Genomic DNA, 17,954 nt, shown 5'->3' with positions numbered 1-17,954 from the left:
TATATATATATAGCGAAGTATACGCTTCTGTAAAGGAAACATTTTTTATTTTTCATTTCACTAATGAAGCGTATACTTCGCTATATACTCTTTTAGCAGTCCAGTACGTTATGTTCTCGCAACCTATATATATATATATCTATATATATATATATATATATATATATATATATATATATATATATATATATATATATATATATATATATATATATATATATATATATATATAGTTGCCCGTGTCGGGTTTCTGCCAGAAGCATGGCGCCTAATTGAAAGTTTTCAAAGCACGCTCCTCCATTTTCACAAGAAGATTACCACGTTACGATTCTAAAGAGAGCGCTAATAACCTTCCATTCACTGCTTCCCTCTAGGAGTTGTCGGTTCACTGGCCTGAAGTATTAATTAAGCGGACAAATCGATGTAGCTCGCCCGAGGAGAAATCGGTTTCCATAACGCAAGTGAAGCTTAAAGAAGGAATCTGAGCTGTTTTGATGACGGTGCGTCTTGAGATGACGCCGAAATACGAGACAAACATGTGCACGGCTTCACTGCTGAACGAAGTACTGGGCTGAATTACCTTTGTTTTATCTGCGTCGCTGCTGTGACTGCTAATTGTAAGTACACGCCTTTGCATATTATGTTTATTATATTCCCTCTTGTTGGATGTCTCGTATTTCTGCACTGTATATTTTATTTATTTTAGGTGCGTCTTTGTTCTAGGGCAATCTTTAAATATTTTAAGCTTTATGTAGTTTTCTACAGCATTCCTTTAATTGCATCAAGGCTATTACACTGAAACCTTTCTATTTTGAGGCGTCTAAGATGATCTTTCTCGATACACCTAACCACGGTTGGTAAGCAGCTCGAAAACAATAAGGACGAAAGGTTATCACACACAGATAGTGATTCATTCATCCTTACTAAGAACACCGTCTTCTCCACAAAGGGATCGCTGATATCCTCACATTTAATCAGGGCCTGTGCTAGCTGCATGCACTTGACCCCCCTAAACGTCTTAACCTCATCCGCTCACCTAAATTTGTGCTCGCCCGGCTACGTTTGCGTTTTCGCTTACCATTAGTCACCTATTAGTATTTTGCTTTAGCACTACATGCCCCGACCGTGCCTATTTCGTAACAGACCATAAAATGTGGGTACCATGTGACACCAATTGGGCGTCGATATTGCCCCCATTGGCTACCTGGCGGTCTGACCAACTCAATTTACTATTTAATTAACCGATTAATTCGCATGCACCAAAATTTTTCCCTCGGGAAATGTTTTTCATTCTCTATCTAGTGCAACCATTTCTTTTCTTATAACTCGTTTCGTTCGAACGTAATCCTGCCAACAAACTTTTGGTGACGCAACCTTTAAAACATGCCTGACATCTAAGTTGTATCAATGGCCTAAATATTTAACAAATATCTCTGCATGCACCAAATGCTTTCCCCAGCGATGTTTTTTCATCCTCTATCTAGCGCAATCATTCGTTTTCTTTCCACTTCTTTCGTTCGAACGCAATCCTGCCGACAAACTTCTGGTGACGAGACATACCCGAATTCTGATTGACGTAATTGTGTCTAATTAAATAACTAATTACTCTGCACGCACCAATTTTTCTCCCTGCGATATTTTGCATCCGCAACCTAGTGTAACTATTCATTTCTTATCACTCGTTTCGTTCGAACGTATTCGACGTGTGATTGGCCTGATTGGTTCTAATCAAATAACTAATAACTCTGTGAGCCGAAAATTTTTTCCCAGCAATATTTTTCATCTTCTATCGAGTTCAACCATTTGTTATCTTATCACTCGTTTCTTTAGAACGCAATCCTGCCGACAAGCTTCTGCTGACATTGACATGACCTTGAAATCATACCCACTTAATGTTTACAAATTTAAAAGGTTTTCCACCAGGCGCCGAACCATTATCCTTCCGATACCCAGCCGGTCTCGTCAGAAATATTGTCTAGTGTGAGGATGATAGTAGGGATGAACATGACGATGCAGTTAGTTACAATTATGATGATAGCATTGGTGACAGTGACGGTGCATTTAGTTGATAATGAGGGTAGTAGCGTCAGTGTTGATGATCACGATAGCAGGGATGAAAAGGGCGACGCATTTAGGGAAAACAGTCCTCTAACGCGGATTTCGCCCTTACCCGCCTCTAAGCAGACTTAATCGCAGTCTTCCAATCTTTTACGCGCTCTGGTAACATGTTTATATTTAAGAACCAAATGAAAAGGGTAAGACATGTTCTTTTTTTTTTTTTGCCATGAATCTCAAAATCTGCTGGTACAGATCTAACTTGCTCAGTAGCTATCGTTTTAATCGCGCGCAGGGAGGCATGCGCGTAAGGTTTATGAGTACAAGAAGCCAAGCCATTTGCTCTGCACTAAATGTGTACAGATATTCAAGCAAATTGGCAGCTTAGGATTTATGGCCCCCGAATTTCCGGTCGATTTATTGTAAGCATTGAGGCGTTTAGAACAAATGCCAGTTGAGCTGACCGCTTGCTGGCCGCTTGGTGTCCTTTACCAGGGCCGGTGCACGCCTGGTGCGTAGTCTTGAAGTATACTTTTGCGAGAATCAGGGTGCCGAAATATAAAAGAAACAATGCAGAGAGTTCATTTTGTTCATGAATTTCATGAGTGGTAACATATGTTCTTCAAGAAGGTAGAAAATCATTCCCCCCTTTCATAAAAATCGTCTAAATATATAATATATATTGAAGGCATAAATGGAGAATCTCTACTTTGATTTATTTTGTATACTGATCTCTCGCAGTTCGTAAATTGGATTCGAAGGCTGGCTCATGTCAAAATAAGCAACCAGCAGAACAAGGTCCTAAAGCAAGCTTAAGTGGATGCTAGCACCGGGATGTGCGACTCAATAGCTACAAAATTTGGTTTTCTGTCTAACCGTACATGCGGACTTTCTTGAAGGGTGCGCTGTGTCGACAGTCCATATTACTAAGAACTAACGCCGCTATATATATATATATATATATATATATATATATATATATATATATATATATATATATATATATATATATATATATATATATATTGTTACGCCCTGAGCGTCGCGACTGAGACGTTCTAGTCGGTTCAGCACGCTAGGTACACACACGGCCAGGGGGAACGACACAGGTGCCACAAGGCAAAGGTCGAACGGGCGCGCACACTTCTTCTTCCTCTTCCTTCTTTCTTCCTCCGTGCTCTGTTTGAGAACAAGTCCGTAACACTTCCCCCGTCGCAGGCGAAGCTCTCCGGGTGAGTCAATCGTCAGCACGAGGATGACAGGGTTTCAGACGCGCGACGTGGGCAAGCTCAGTTCGTGAAGAACGTCGGCCACTTTTGGTAAGGCGCGCAATCCGATAGATGAGGTCACTAATTGCCTGGAGGATAACATAGGGACCGATATAGTGCGCGAGCAGTTTCTGACTTAAGCCACGCTTCCTTAGTGGACGCCAAAGCCAGACCATATCCATCAATATCCATATCCATATCCATATCAAAGCCAGACCATAGGTGACGTGGCGATGGTGGTCGTCGTAGCGGGATTTCGAGCGCTTTAGTGAGGCGAGAGTTCTCAGGCGGGCTATCCGGCGGGCTTCTTCAGCCCGGCAGAGGATCTCAGCAATCTCAGGTTTGTCGTCGGTGGAGAACGGGAGGATGGTGTCGAGGATGTGTCGAGGAGACTGGGCATAGAGGAGAAAGAATGGACTGTAACTTGTTGTTTCCTGTTGGGCGGTATTGTATGGGTATGTTATAAATGGTAGCACAGTGTCCCAGTCTTTGTGGTCGGCGGCGACGTACATTGAAAGCATGTTGGTGAGTGTCCGGTTGGTTCGCTCGGTCAACCCATTTGTTTGCGGACGATACGGGGTAGAATGTCGGAAATGCGTTTGGCACAAACGAAGGAGTTCTTCGACAACATCAGCGGTGAACTGACGCCCTCGGTCGCTGATCAACACTCGGGGAGGCCCATGGCGCAGTATAACAAAGTGCAGCAGGAAGAGGGAGACTTGGTGTGCAGTAGCCGATGGAAGGGCGGCCGTCTCACAGTAACGAGTGTGGTAATCAGTGCAGATGACGATCCAGCGATTGGAAGAATGAGACTTGGGAAAGGGTCCCAAGAGGTCTACCCCGACTTTCTCAAAAGGGGATCTTGGAGGCGTCACCGGGTGAAGAAGACCAGGAAGAGTACCGGCGGGGCGTTTGTGACTCGCACACTGAGCACAGCTAGCCACATACTTCTCAGTGGTTTCACGCATCCGGGGCCAGTAGAAACGTTCTTGGATGCGATAGAGTGTCCGCGCAGATCCCAGGTGTCCCGAAGTGGGGTCGTCGTGCATAACGCGCAAAACAGAGGAGCGTAGGCTGACGGGCACCACCAGAAGTGGGAGAATAGTCCTTTTTGTACAAAGACCACTCCGTATACAATAGGGACTGGAATCTGCAGGGTCCCCTGCAGCGGTAAAGAATGGTTGGAGATTCTCATCTTTCCTCTGCTCAGTGCGGAACGAACGGGTATCGGGGAATGGAGGTAAAACCGCAGCGATGTAATGATCAAAATTGTCGGCGTCACATTCCGTTGTGGGAAGCGGCAAACGTGAGAGACGGTCCGCGTCAGCGTGCCGGCGTCCACTCTTGTACGAAACTGTATAATCAAACTCTTGTAAACTAATTGCCCACCGTGCAAGACGGCCAGATGGGTCACGGAGGTTTATCAGCCAGCACAGGGAATGATGATCAGTGACCACTGTGAAGGGCCGCCCGTATAGATAACAGCGAAACCGCTGAACGGCGAAAACTACCGCGAGGCATTCCTGCTCAGTGATTGTGTAATTGCGTTCAGGTTTGCTTAAGGAACGACTGGCGTAAGCAATAACATGTTCCTTGTCGCCGTAACGCTGAATCAGTACAGCACCAATGCCAACACCACTGGCGTCCGTGTGCAGTTCCGTTGGAGCAGAAGGGTTGAAATGGTGGAGAATCGGATGTAATGTTAGTAAAAACTTGAGCTGGCAAAAAGAAGAGTCACACTCTGATGTCCACTCGAAGGGACCGTCTTTGTGGAGAAGGCACGTAAGCGGGTTAGCAATGTCCGCAAAACGGGGAATGAAGCGGCGGAAATAGCACAGTCCTAGGAAACTTCGGAGTTCCTTCACATTCTGAGGTGTTGGAAACGATGCAACGGCCGCGGTCTTTTGAGGGTCAGGTCTGACGCCTTCACGATCGATGAGGTGTCCTAGTACCAAAATCTGACGCTCACCGAAGCGACACTTCTTCGAATTAAGTCCGGCGTTTTTGAAGCAGTGAGCACGACCGCGAGGCATTCGTTGTGCTCTTCGAATGTCCGGCCAAAAATGACGACATCATCGAGGTAGCACATACATATTTGCCATTTTAGCCCCCTAGGATAGCGTCCATAAATCTCTCGAATGTTGCAGGAGCATTGCAGAGCCCGAAAGGCATTACATTAAATTCAAACAGGCCATCGGGTGTGATAAAAGCCGTTTGTTCTTTGTCATCAGGGTGCATAGGGATCTGCCAATATCCCGATCGCAGATCGACAGATGAAAAATATGATGCCGAGAACAGACAATCTATGGCGTCATCGATCCGCGGAAGGCGATACACATCCTTCTTTGTTGCAGCATTCAGACGGCGATAGTCGACGCAAAAGCGCCATGTACCATCTTTCTTCTTCACCAGAATTATAGGGGCGGCCCAGGGACTGCATGACTCTTGAATAACACCCTTTTCCAGCATATCTCGAGCCTGCTCACTGATGATCTGGCGTTCTGTTGGTGACACTCTGTACGGCTTCTGTCGAATTGGGTGTGAGTAGCCTGTGTCAATGCGATGCCGGGTACGTGTCACGGGAATGCACCGTGAGCCGCAAGGCTCCGAAAAATCAAAGATGGAAGAATACTTGACCAGTAAGGCCTCCAAAGCGTCACGCTGGTCCCTGGTTAGAGAGCGGCTGATCATCCGATGCAGTTGTGAGTCAGGGGCTGGAGCGGCAGCACTTTCGCCAGGTGCATCAGTAACCAAAGCCACCGACGGGGCGTCGTCTTGGCTACATGTCGCAGTCTTCATATTCACAGGCAAAACTACTAGTTGCGAAGAACAATTAATGGCCCACAGCCGTGAGCAGCCCTTGACCACCGACAGTAGGCAATGAGGAACCAGAATGTATTTATTTGCACAGTTAGAATGAAGCAGTGCCACTGTAGCGTCGAAGGTGTCGGAAGCACGGCTGGGGCACCTAACTGGGACGCACACCACAGACAAGGCTGGCACATTGGTATCCTCTATTACGCAGAACACATCCTCACGCACGTGTGGCTTCTCTGAGTCCAGAAGGAAGGGAACCATCAACGCAGAGTTCCCCAGAGCGGCAGTCGACCGTAGCGCCACACATTCTCAAAAAGTCAATACCTAGAATTATGACATGCGTGACATGCGTGAATTATGACTTCGCTGCGAATACCGTTCCACCCAGGGACACCGAAGCACTACACATTCCCAGGGGACACAACACCTCAGCACCCGCGCCATGCAAATTCACATTTCTGTCCAAAACAAACATAACTTTGCGTCCTAACCGCTTCTTAAACGATAAACTCATTATTGAAATGGTTGCCCCGGTATCCACTAAAACCATTGTTGCCACACCATCCACAAGCACATAGACCGTGTTCTTTAACATAACAACAGATGGGGGAATTTCTTCAGGCAGCGCACAGTCTCCAGCGACCTGACCTCCAGCGGCCGCGCTGACTAGTTTTCCGGCAAAGGCGATGCCGACCGCCGTCGTGGCCGTGGTGACGGAAAGCGGCGGCGCGCAGAAGAGGCAGGTGGTGGTGAGACACTTCGTTCGGAAGCAGGAGAGTGGCTGCGCGGTCCATTGGTCTGGGGATATTCATACGAAGATGGGGGCCATTGCCAATTAGAGTCGTAGAAACGGGTACGTGGCGGAGCACTTTAATTAATTTGTTATATTTAAGTTAATTCTTGCCGAACAGCTAAAGGTTGGTACGCCAATGTTTTTGATACGGCATGAGAAACATAAACCACCAGAGATTTAGATAAGCATCCGATACTCTCGTCATGCATGGAAAGATACTTAGTTCATAGAGTCAGGGACATCCCCAACTAACTGCATGTTTATCAGTTATGATATCTTTTTGCCAGAGTTTTTCAGTCAACGACCAGGCAACAGTATAAGTTCTCGTTATTTCTTATAGTGTACGACTTCGTTTGGAACGCTATCTGTAAACCTGAGTCTATGCCATATTTTTTTTTTGTGTCGAAGAAACTACGTGTTGGAAGTAAACTAAGATAGACTAAGGTTAACGTCAATCACGCTATGTTGCAGAAAAGTTGCCTTTTCTGCAGCCTTGCTTCTCGTATGGTATAGAGAAGATAGCATACGTTTTAACCGTCAGAAATATATTGACATTGCTGCAGGAACGCAGATTATTTAACACATGAGCACTCTTGGTTTTGCTTGTCCGTTCGCCACCGGAAATCGAACAAGCGCGTTGTATGCTGTCCTCGTTGCTCACATTGTTCAATACGGTGCATTGAATTCTGCACCTAATTTCCATTATTGATCGAGCGAGGGGGAGTAGAAGTTGAGCTTTGTGCGCTATATTGAATATGTTGAATGAAGCTATAGCCGTGGCTTTGTTTCAGCTTTGAACCCGTTTCTGTTTGCTTCCAGACGTGTTCCTCATTTTCGGACAGCTCCTCGGCCTGTCAGATAGTTCGGGTGACCACTGGCGCGCTGTAGGCTCTGTTAAAGCAAGTGTGAACAATCTACTCCTGTCCACTTTCGGTGTACTTGCAGCGGCTCGTTCATCGTAGCCTGTCTTCCTGTTCTGAGGCGTGCGCTTCGCTTCAGGGCAGCAGACGGCTTCATTACCGTCCTCACAAACAGGATCATAACATAGAACCGCAGAAGAATGTGCAAGCCTGCAGCCACAGGCATGTCCAAGCTGTTTATTTCAAAATTTGCCTGCAGCGCACCAAACCAAGATTCCAGACTAAAAGCGTCAACGCGCTTCGCATGCAAGCGGCCGTTCCGGCCGCAGGGGAAGGGCAAGGCAGGCGCGCCACAATATAGCTCAGCGCCGGTAGACAGGAGACACCTCCAATGCGCAGGATGGTATACAAAGCGCGAGCCACCACCGCTCAAGTCGGGCCGCGCCTAACCTAACGTGGCTACTAAACAAACTGACTAACCACCGGAAATGTTTTCTCTAAGCACTCTCGACACCAACCGGTTTCAAAGCTACGTGAAAGTTAGGCTCTGAATACCAAAGCTCGCTTCCCGCCCGAATTTCCTACACCATACACCACCACATCTGCGGCGGCTTCCTCACCGGTCTCGCTTCCCGAAGTCCTCAAAGTAAAATAAGATACGACTCAGCCGCTAAACGACTACGGCTCTGTGTAGAACCGCTCTTTCTTTTACCTACCCTTTTACGAGTGGTTTTGTACACTCCGTTTCGAGAGAATAAGGAGGCGGTCGAGAGAAAGAGGAAGAGAGAGAGAAAGAGAGCAGGGGGAGCACGTCTCGCAGCAAGACGGAAACCGGGTGCGCTTAGGACACGCGCGCCATACTCACAGTACGTGGTCTCATATGCGGCGGCGACAGATGAGATTCGGAGTGAGGGCGGATGCCTGTAGCGTAAAGCTCGGCGTGGAAAGGGTGTAGCGAGGCAGAAAAGAGTGTTTTGCAAGACGGGAATAGGAAGCAGGCATGCGCACAGGAGAGCGGGAAGGGAGGAGAGCGAGAAGGGGTGTGTGAGTCTCGTTACGATAAGGGCGGCACCTTGTTTTGTCGCCGCCGGAAGAAGGGAGCCGCAAACGGAAGTGGCGTGCGAACAGAGAGAGCGACGACGGCCCTCTCTTGGTGTTTTGCTTAGTTTGGATATGAAGATGTGTGATGCGGGAGGTTTCAAAAGGGAACCGGAAAGATTCTGGGAATGGCGGGAGCAGTTTGTTTAAAAACCGTATTTTTATGTCCAACGCCGGCTTGTAGGTACCGTGTGCGCGGTAACTCACTGAAAAAGGGTCATTATAATTTGCGAACGGTGCGCGCGTATATGCTTCTGTATGCGCTTACGTGGGTGTGCTAATGCGTTCGCTTAACGTTAAGCTTCGTAACCACACTAGTGCTACGTTTGATCTTCGGAATTTTCTGAACACCTCACGACATAGTGATGAATTGCATTTTCATCCGCTGCATCTTAACAGCCCTTTTTGTCTTCTAAGGCACCAAATCATAGAGCGGTTAAGGAAGGTGGCGGGGCTACAATTTGTCCACCATGAAGAGGGATAAGAAGTGTAGTAAGATAGGGCTTAGGGTGTCTTTGACGTTTGCTGGCGTAAAACCCGGGTTAAGCCGTAGTAATTCTCGACTTCTCGTGGAAGACATCGTAGAAATTCTGGGAGAGTTCCCATACCAGCTTAACATTGTACTCTCACTTGAAGTAAACTTACCGAAGAAGTGGAAACGGAAGTCTAGAATTTTAAGAAACCTTTTTATAAAGAGGCAATTATGGAATATTGTACGACTTTTGTGTACATATCCTTACCATGATCTAAGATTCCGCAGCGTGCCTGAAATTTCCCTTTAAATCTTTTCAACATTAGCAGAAAGTAGGTAAAAGTCAATAGAAGACCAATGGTCCAACATATTTATAAGGGTTGTAAAGCACTGGTAGAATACTTTTTATAATCATGTCGACATAAATTCTGTAGGTTAGTGATACGTAGCAAATTCATGCTTGTGTACTTATTTCTGAACTAAAACAAGTACTTGAAGTTTCGATAGAAAATTAATGAGGTGTGGTTTTGATGTAATCGGGAGACAAACCTTCAATAATTCGATAATCTTTTATAAACAAGTTTTTTTAGAAATGAATGGGGTAATATCTAAAAACATAGTACAAAAAACTTAGGGGCCTACCAAAAAACTACAAGAGCGATGGGGGATGAGTTGCGTATTTATTTATTGTTATCGTGATGGCAATCAATATATGAAAAATACCACGTTGAGGAGATCTTCCGAAAACAAGTGTCCAAATATTTTGGGGGGTATGTGCACTATTCAAGAAATATCCAAACGGCGCGCAGAGTAGAAAATCGCGAAACAACCACCAATATCTGGAGAAAATGTGCCTCCTGCGCGTTGTCAGTGAATCTCTTGCCTGCGTTGAATGAAGCCCTCCTAAAGAAAACCGCAGAGACTGTGACGCCACTTCTGTCTTTAAGTAATATTGAGAAGCCACCATCTTCAGCGAACCACGAACGAAAATGTGACTTCCGCTCTGGGTTTCAAATTAGAGTTTCTCTTTAGTTTTCGTTCAGCGAGTGTTTCTCACAAATCGTGTTTCTTTCTTTGGCTTTCCTAGTCTCTGATTGAGCGTTGCTCACTTTATAGAGGCTAAACTTTATGTGCGTGGAAATTACGCGATTTCGACGGTGGCACAAAGAATTTACCATTGGTGGCTTGCTTGATCGCCCATATCTTCTGAATGAGAAGATATCGCTTGCCGCCCCGAAGTGGTAGCGCGATTAGCCAATCAGATCCTCGCTGGCCGTTACCGGTTTGTTCCATAGCTGCTCCCCTCAAGTTACGTCTTCGCCTTATCAAGCGCGTCGTCTTTGCCATCTCTATATTTCCGATACACCGTTGAAGAAGAGTTTCGGATTAGCTGTGAGGGGATAAAGGAAATCACGGGCTAGCCGGTAGCAGAGGGCTCAAAATATGGTGTGTGCTACGAGCGAGAACACCATGGCGATATGCAAATCAAGGCGGTACGGCTGCTGGATTTCCAGTGTCGCTGCGCACTGCCTGCAGATGCCAAATCACTCGCAGTGCATATTCTGATTTGCGCATAGGCTACCCTCTCACAACCAGGGCAAGAAACAGTCTACAGATTTGTTTGCTAAGCCGGATTACGCTGCACCACAGGAGGGTGCACTTCCCCCATGGATCCAGGATGTCCGTAAGCTTTCGTAAGTGCACCGGCTCGTGTATTGGCGCTGCCGCACCACGGCTGGGGAAAAAAAACATTAGCGTGACAGCGTTAAGGAGCTCCTCGCAACGAAAAACTCGGCGCCCATCGGAAATAATATTTCAAGAAGCGAAAGGTGGGCATGTGTGCTACGGGAAAATAGAACATCTCTCTGCGTCCCATAGGCTGCACATCGGCCTCAAAGGTTTGCTTGGAATTGCCCGTTAGGGAAAGACCTACTGAATTTATCTACCGGGAGATACATTGGCCACAGTCTCGTCATTTCGCTGTGCTTGTCCGAGGAGCGAAGAAAGAAGAAGAAGAAGACAGATAACTGTGCCCAACAATCTGTGCTCTTGAGATAACTCTGTAGTCGCTAGAGGCGAACAACAACAGCGAGTTGCTAGGACAGAAGGTTCGTTCGAACGTTGTGACGGCGGTGTGCCCCGGAGTTCGACGTAGAGACAATGTCATACCACTAGAAGTCTTCTACACCTGAATGAGAATGGTCAGCGACGACAGGCAAGGGGTGCTCATACGTGAAGTGATTCCACTATAGCATTAATAAAGCTGAAACCATAAACTACGAAGAGCTAAAGCCATGTCTTTACTTTCATGACGAACCTAAGCATAGCCATGCAGATGCAGCTCTCGTCCAGCTCCAGGTTTAACCACATACTAAACCACAGCTAATTTTTTTCTGGTAATTGCGTTATAGTAGCACGTATGTAAGTTTTGCAGTGGCGTAGTATGTCATGTGCTGTAATGTTTGTGTGAGAACCGCAGAGAAGGCGCAGTCCCGTTTCAATCGTAAGGCAAAGCTTAAGCGACCTCAAATTTTTATTATTTTTCCCTGCTAACAGGCAGGCCCATGAGCACTGAAAAACGAGAACAGAGAGCAGGTTACGGGCGTGTTGTGTAGTAGCGCCACAGTGGAGCTGATAATAAAAAAAAAAAACGCTGAGCACATCCCTGTCGCTTCCGCTTCCTTAGGAGTTGTCCACTGAGCATTAAAACAACCCACGACCGCTTTCGCCGCGCCTCTTCATCGCGTCGCCTTCTTTTTGACCCACATCGATTTCAGTGTACTAAATCAAATGCATTGAATAAGGGATAACCCGCATCATTTTAAACATTACCGATAGCAGCAGGGAGGTTTTCCATGAAAGCAAGCTTCACTGAGGTACATTGAAACATAACTTAGATCATTTTAGACAAGAATTGCAGGAAAGTGACGTGTGTTCACACGGGCGCACAATTTTCACCTGTCTCGGCACCATCCGTTGGGCTACGTAGCGTTATGTAATGCATCTTAGTGAAACCTGTGTGGTATAAAATACGCCATGAATTTCATCTCCCAACAAAAAGCAAATGTGTTCATGCTCACCCCGTTAAAGAAATTGTGCCAACCAATCGATTCGGGGGATTCTAAGAATAGTACAGAAACCCTAGCAGAATCAAAGAGTTCGGCAGCATGTTCCAAAAACCAAGAATTCAGAATTCAGAGAATGGACCAGAAATGGTAGCTGCACAAAGGTATCATTCAGGTCCATCGGCTACACAGTGCACTGCCGGATCTCTCCTTCGAGCTACGCAGAGTGCTTTGTCTCAAACTAGAAAGATCTGAGGAGCCACACAGCCAGTCGCTTCTTGTTAAACTGGATAGATGATTTCGCTTCCAAGCAGCTGCTCAGGGTGCCTAGACTGTGCAGTCAACCGATTCAGCTTTCCGTATTGGGCTGCACAACGCCCGGCGTGTTTTGTTTTCACAATCTGCTAACCTAACATCCGAAAGGCTTAATAAAGAATCCTTGAAATATAGTATCATATAACCACAATAAGACAGCGTTTCGGTAAAAAGAATGTGACCACAAGTGAAGGTGCCTGAAATTAGGAAGAAAACCGTTATGTTTAGGCATCGGTGTTATTTCAAAGTGCGCTCGAGACTTGGGTATAACGCAGCTTTTTCTCGTAGCTGCTATTCGGATGAAAATGTTCGGTGTTTCTTAAAGGTTCAGTTTCAGGTTTAACGTCAGGGAGAAGTTTGTTTAGGGATTCGGTTAAGCACCGGCCACTAGATGCCTTTTACCTGTATGTGTAGCAGAGGGGGGCCTTAAGAATTTCCTGCATAAAATCGCGCTTCTCTGGCGACCAAGCGATGGATTACGGCGGAAGTTAGTTTAACGTTAAAAGCAAAGGCGGCGAGCATCTGCGCCATTCCTGACTTAACCTCCGCTGACCAGCTAATCTGTTGCTAAGCGACAACTTTCTCTCCAGTGCTCACCCTAAGCTTCTCTAGTATGGGCGTCCGCTGAAACGCGGAAACGCTGCGCGCGTTGAGACATTACGGACGTGAGCTCTGGCGGGCTCGCCCCACCCACGCACTCTCCGAACCGGCGCGGCAATGTTTGCAGGCGTTCTTTTGTTACATCGCTCCTAATTGCTCTGAACTGTGTAAAACGTGCTCGAGCCATTTTCTTTTCCATGCCCTTAGCCTCCTCCTCCCCCCTCCCCCAAAGAAAAAATAGTCTTTCTATTGTTGGGCTGTGCCAGTTTGTCTAAGCAACCCCACTTATAGTGCAAGGGGAAGAGAATATAGACACTAAAGCGAATCTGTGTTATGACTGATATGGTCTATCGGCGTTGAATATGAAGTGATCCCGTTCAGTGATCCCGTTCATTTTTGCAAATAAAACGTACATCTTCTGACCTGATAATTAAAAAATACTGCAATTTGCTTTGCTCTCTCTCTCTCTCTTTGCCAGTAAATTAACTATGCTCTAGTGAAAAACGGAATGAAATTAGGAGTATCTAATACGCGATAACATTGCTTTTATGCCATTTCTGTAGCAGTGTTTCACACTTTGGATCAAGTGCTTCGTAACCGGACACCTCTCATATTGTGCAACTAGTAGAATTTTGGTTTGCTATATGACGACGTAACATAGACTCTGCAAAAGAGTTTCTCAGAATGAGAACAAGTGAAAAGTTCTGACTGTTCGCAGCAAGAGGCATCGTTGTCTTTAAATTTTAGCCTTAATCTCTAACGTTTGTTGGCTGATAAGTCACAATGGTATTCTGAAGCGCTTGTACGCAAAATGTTCATTATATGAATGCAGACCAAATATTGGTTGGAGCACTGAGAGGCGACATCCGTTTTGCATGACATGTACTAAGCAGATATCTGTAGTTGCTTCAACACGACATATATAAGCGCATGAGAGCGGACTGAACTCTACAATAAAGCAGTGATTTATATAAATGACGATGAAGCGCAAAGGGGCGGGGGGGGAGGGGGAGGGGGGAGCGGAAAGTTACAGTATATTGCACTGATTCTCACTTATCATAAAGATGATATCCATTTCGTGCTCTACATGGGCGAAAACTCGATTATGTGTCCATTGTGTTGGATTTGTATGCATAACTGAGTAGTATTCAACTTAACGTTTAAAGAGAAGGGCTGGGAGGTCGATTTGTTCTAAGCATGGACCGCTCGATTACTGTCAGATCTAACAAAATTTCACATTATTCAGAAATATTCCGGATGTTAAACCCCATAAGCCAAACGAAGCCTAAACCAGGTCTGAAATATTTGGCGAGAATTGCTTCTCAAATCCTCTAAAGTGAACTCTGACTAGATCGTGCAGTCTATTTATACTCCAGTGACATGATACGAACGTTACCATCATGCCTGTTCAGTAAGTTCTTTCTTTGCTCATACAGTCAAGCTTTCCTCCCTTTGCCTGCTATAAGCGAGAGGAACAACTTCAATAAATATTTATTTTGAAGGCCAGAGTAATGCCTTTTTTTACTATATTACTTAATCGTTCTTCTGTTCCCTGTCCTTTCGGATCTATAAAATTATCTGAAATATGCAACAGAAGGTTACCAAAACCTCGCGTGATGTGATGTGACCACTATAGGCTTTCTCTATTTAAACAACCCTGTATAAGATCTACATGGCCGACTGGTCAATATATAGATTTTGCTGCTTCTCCGCGGATAGTTCTAGATCGAAACTTAATCTGTCTTACGAGCCTGTCTTTCGTCGTATGTGCATCTTCTGGCCTTTGTCAAAGTTTCTGGGCTAACTTCATCTACATTGTGCAGAACCAACTACCCCGACAACACACACTTTTAAGCTTATTCTGCGTTAAGGCTAGAACTTTAGACCTTCGACCCTACTCCCTACTCCCCACCCGCCTCCCGCCTAAAAAATATAACGAAACAAAAAAACGAAGGTAGGAATGTAGGGGAAGTCACAACCGAAATTTTATTCTTAGCAGTAAAATTCATAACGTTTTTCACACATACGCCGCACGTCATAATTTTTTGTGAACTCAAACTTTCTAAACCTCTCTGCCTCCTCTCTCTCTCTCTCTCTCTCTCAAACTTTCTAACAGCAAAAGACTTATCTCCGAAAATGCGGGCGTACTGAGGTAAAGGCGAAGTTGAATTTGAAGTTCGGGGCACTCTGAAGGTCCGTTTTGAAGTTTATCGTGGGGTAGTGTTAACTGCGCTCACTTAATAAACACTTCCACAGTTAGCCCTATATGACCAGTTGCGCACTAATTATTACGCAGTCGTAAACTATTACACTTTTTGAAAGTCCGCGTAGCATACATAAAAGTCGCCTTTTATCAAACGACACGAGCGCTCATGCGCGGCCTATGGGTAACACGTCTTACTGGAGATACAGGAGTCCCGGCATCAGCTGTATTATTACGTTAAGTTTGTCGAATGAACCGAATGTTCTGAAATCGTCGCCAGTTCCGGAAGTTAATACCGCGCTTACCTGTTTTGAAGCAACTCTCCATGACCAAAGTCATGCCACTGAGGACAGAAAGTCCCCATCAAAGAGCTGTCTGTCTCGCCCGCCATCAATACCCGCCTGACGCTGTTGTTTGCCTTTGTATCTTTTACCATTGCATATAAGAAATTTAAATGGTGCAGACAAGAGGCACCATTTAAAAGTGTTATGTTTTGCGTCCGCTAAAGCTCGGCAGCATCTTAATAACTGTGGTCATCACAATGGACACCTGTTTGCGAGGCGGGCTTTTTCAACAAAATGCAGCCAGAAATTGAGCGCAAAGTTTTCAGGACTGGAATTCCGCTTAAGTGTTTTCCTTACGCTTCGATCCCTTGTGCTTCTTACATTATTTTAAGAAGGCAGGGAGTCATTCTGGAAGACAAGCTTTAAATACACCGAGCTGTGCATTGCGCAAAAGGCCGTCAACTGCTCGTGCAAACAAAAAGCATATATATATATATATATATATATATATATATATATATATATATATATATATATATATATATATATATATATATATATATATATATATATATATATATATATATATATATATTCGGATCCTACCATCCCATCATCGGCACGTTGTTTTTTCTTCTACTTTGTGTTGAATTATCTTTGCCTTGAACCGATTACATTAATAATTTATGCGATTATCGGAGTAAAAATTAAAAAAAAAATAAGACAAAGTACAATCCCAAATGCTTTCCTTGGTATCGCCGACTGTTGGCTTCTTTCATTCATGTATTACAACGAGCACCCTAATTTCCCCTTCATTTATCTGCTTGTAGCTTACGGGGGTCTCGGTTCTGGCAGTCTTGAAGCCATAGGTAGCGTAAGAGGGTTCTAGCACAGCTTTCGCCCTCGCTATTGATCACGTTCTACGTGACGCTGGAGGTAACACAGAGCGTTCCACGTCCGCCGCTTTGGTTGAGGGTGGCGCTGGTGAACACTCTCAAGGTTGGTATACAGACAACATTAATACCCAAGAAAGTAGCAGGGGGGACAGCGGCCGATGTAGCTAAGTTGGAAGAGCACCGGACCCGATATTCGGAGGTCGTGGGTTCGGATCCCACCATCGGCACGTTGTTTTTTCTTCTACTTTGTGTTTAATTATCTTTCCCTTGAACAGACTACATCACTAATTTATGTGATTCTCGAAGTAAAAATAAAAAAAAAATAAGGCAAAGTACAATCCCCAATGCTTTCCTTGGCCTCGCCGACTGTTGGCTTCTTTGATTCATATATATATATATATATATATATATATATATATATATATATATATATATATATTTCCATGAATTTCTATCACACATCGACGTATTTTTTCTTCGTTGCCGTACAAAAAGGGAAGATGAATACCCCAGCGGTAGATAATACTGGCCGAAAAGAAAAATGACCATTGTGTTCTGAAATAAAATTGGAAAAAAAGATTTAATATTCTTTTAATATAGAAATAATAAAGTCTAAAAGGGGAACGGTATAACAAATACACTAGTCTTATTTCGAGCGCTTGACTTTCTCTGTGGTTTATTCCCTTTGCGATGCCAGGGCACGTTAAAGAACCCTAGGTAGTTGAAATTTCCGGAGTCCTCCATCACGACGTCTCTCAAAGCCCGAGTCGCTTTGGGACGTTAAATCCCACAAATCAGACCGAACCCTTTTTTCCAGTAATTATCTTCTTTTTTTTTTATTATGGGGCACAACCTCCTCATTTCATGTTGCTACGTCAAGGTGTCCGTAATAAAAGTCATGTCATGCTTTTTTTTATGTGTTATATTATGCCACCTCATTTTAAATTATTTATGCATAGCTATTGGGGCTCTAAAATCGCAAACCTGCATGTAGGCATCAGGAATCCTCCAGGATGGCTCTGGATTTGTTCTCGATCGGCTTTAGTTTGCCTGTATTTCATCCCAAGTCTCCGCGTTCAGCAGTCGCGTGTTTTGTCCACTTACTATAGTTTTGACGGGCTAAAACCTCGAAGCGACTCTCAAGCTTGCTTTATAATTAGTGGGAATTTGAACGCTATTAGTGCAGTTTCATATAGGTGCCGAGTACGTTTGAAGTTTATTTGAGGCA

The 17,954-nt window shown here is 44.9% G+C and overlaps 1 protein-coding gene across 1 annotated transcript in view; it reads left to right on the top strand.

Annotated features, from left to right (window-relative positions):
• The window catches only part of LOC146181684 (uncharacterized), a 106,224-nt gene that overhangs the window by 24,960 nt on the left and 63,310 nt on the right, over positions 1–17,954 (top strand). Inside the window, exon 2 of the mRNA XM_084575830.1 lies at positions 10,960–11,047. Within this exon, the coding sequence (XP_084431956.1) occupies positions 10,960–11,047 (88 nt within the window). The remainder of the gene's footprint in view (positions 1–10,959; positions 11,048–17,954) is intronic.

Source organism: Amblyomma maculatum, chromosome 8, assembly GCF_055883805.1.
Source record: "Amblyomma maculatum isolate TAMU_Amacu chromosome 8, ASM5588380v1, whole genome shotgun sequence".
NCBI lineage: Eukaryota > Metazoa > Arthropoda > Arachnida > Ixodida > Ixodidae > Amblyomma > Amblyomma maculatum.
The sequence above is the reverse complement of the archived record's forward strand: the minus strand, read 5'-3'. Positions and strand labels throughout refer to the sequence as shown.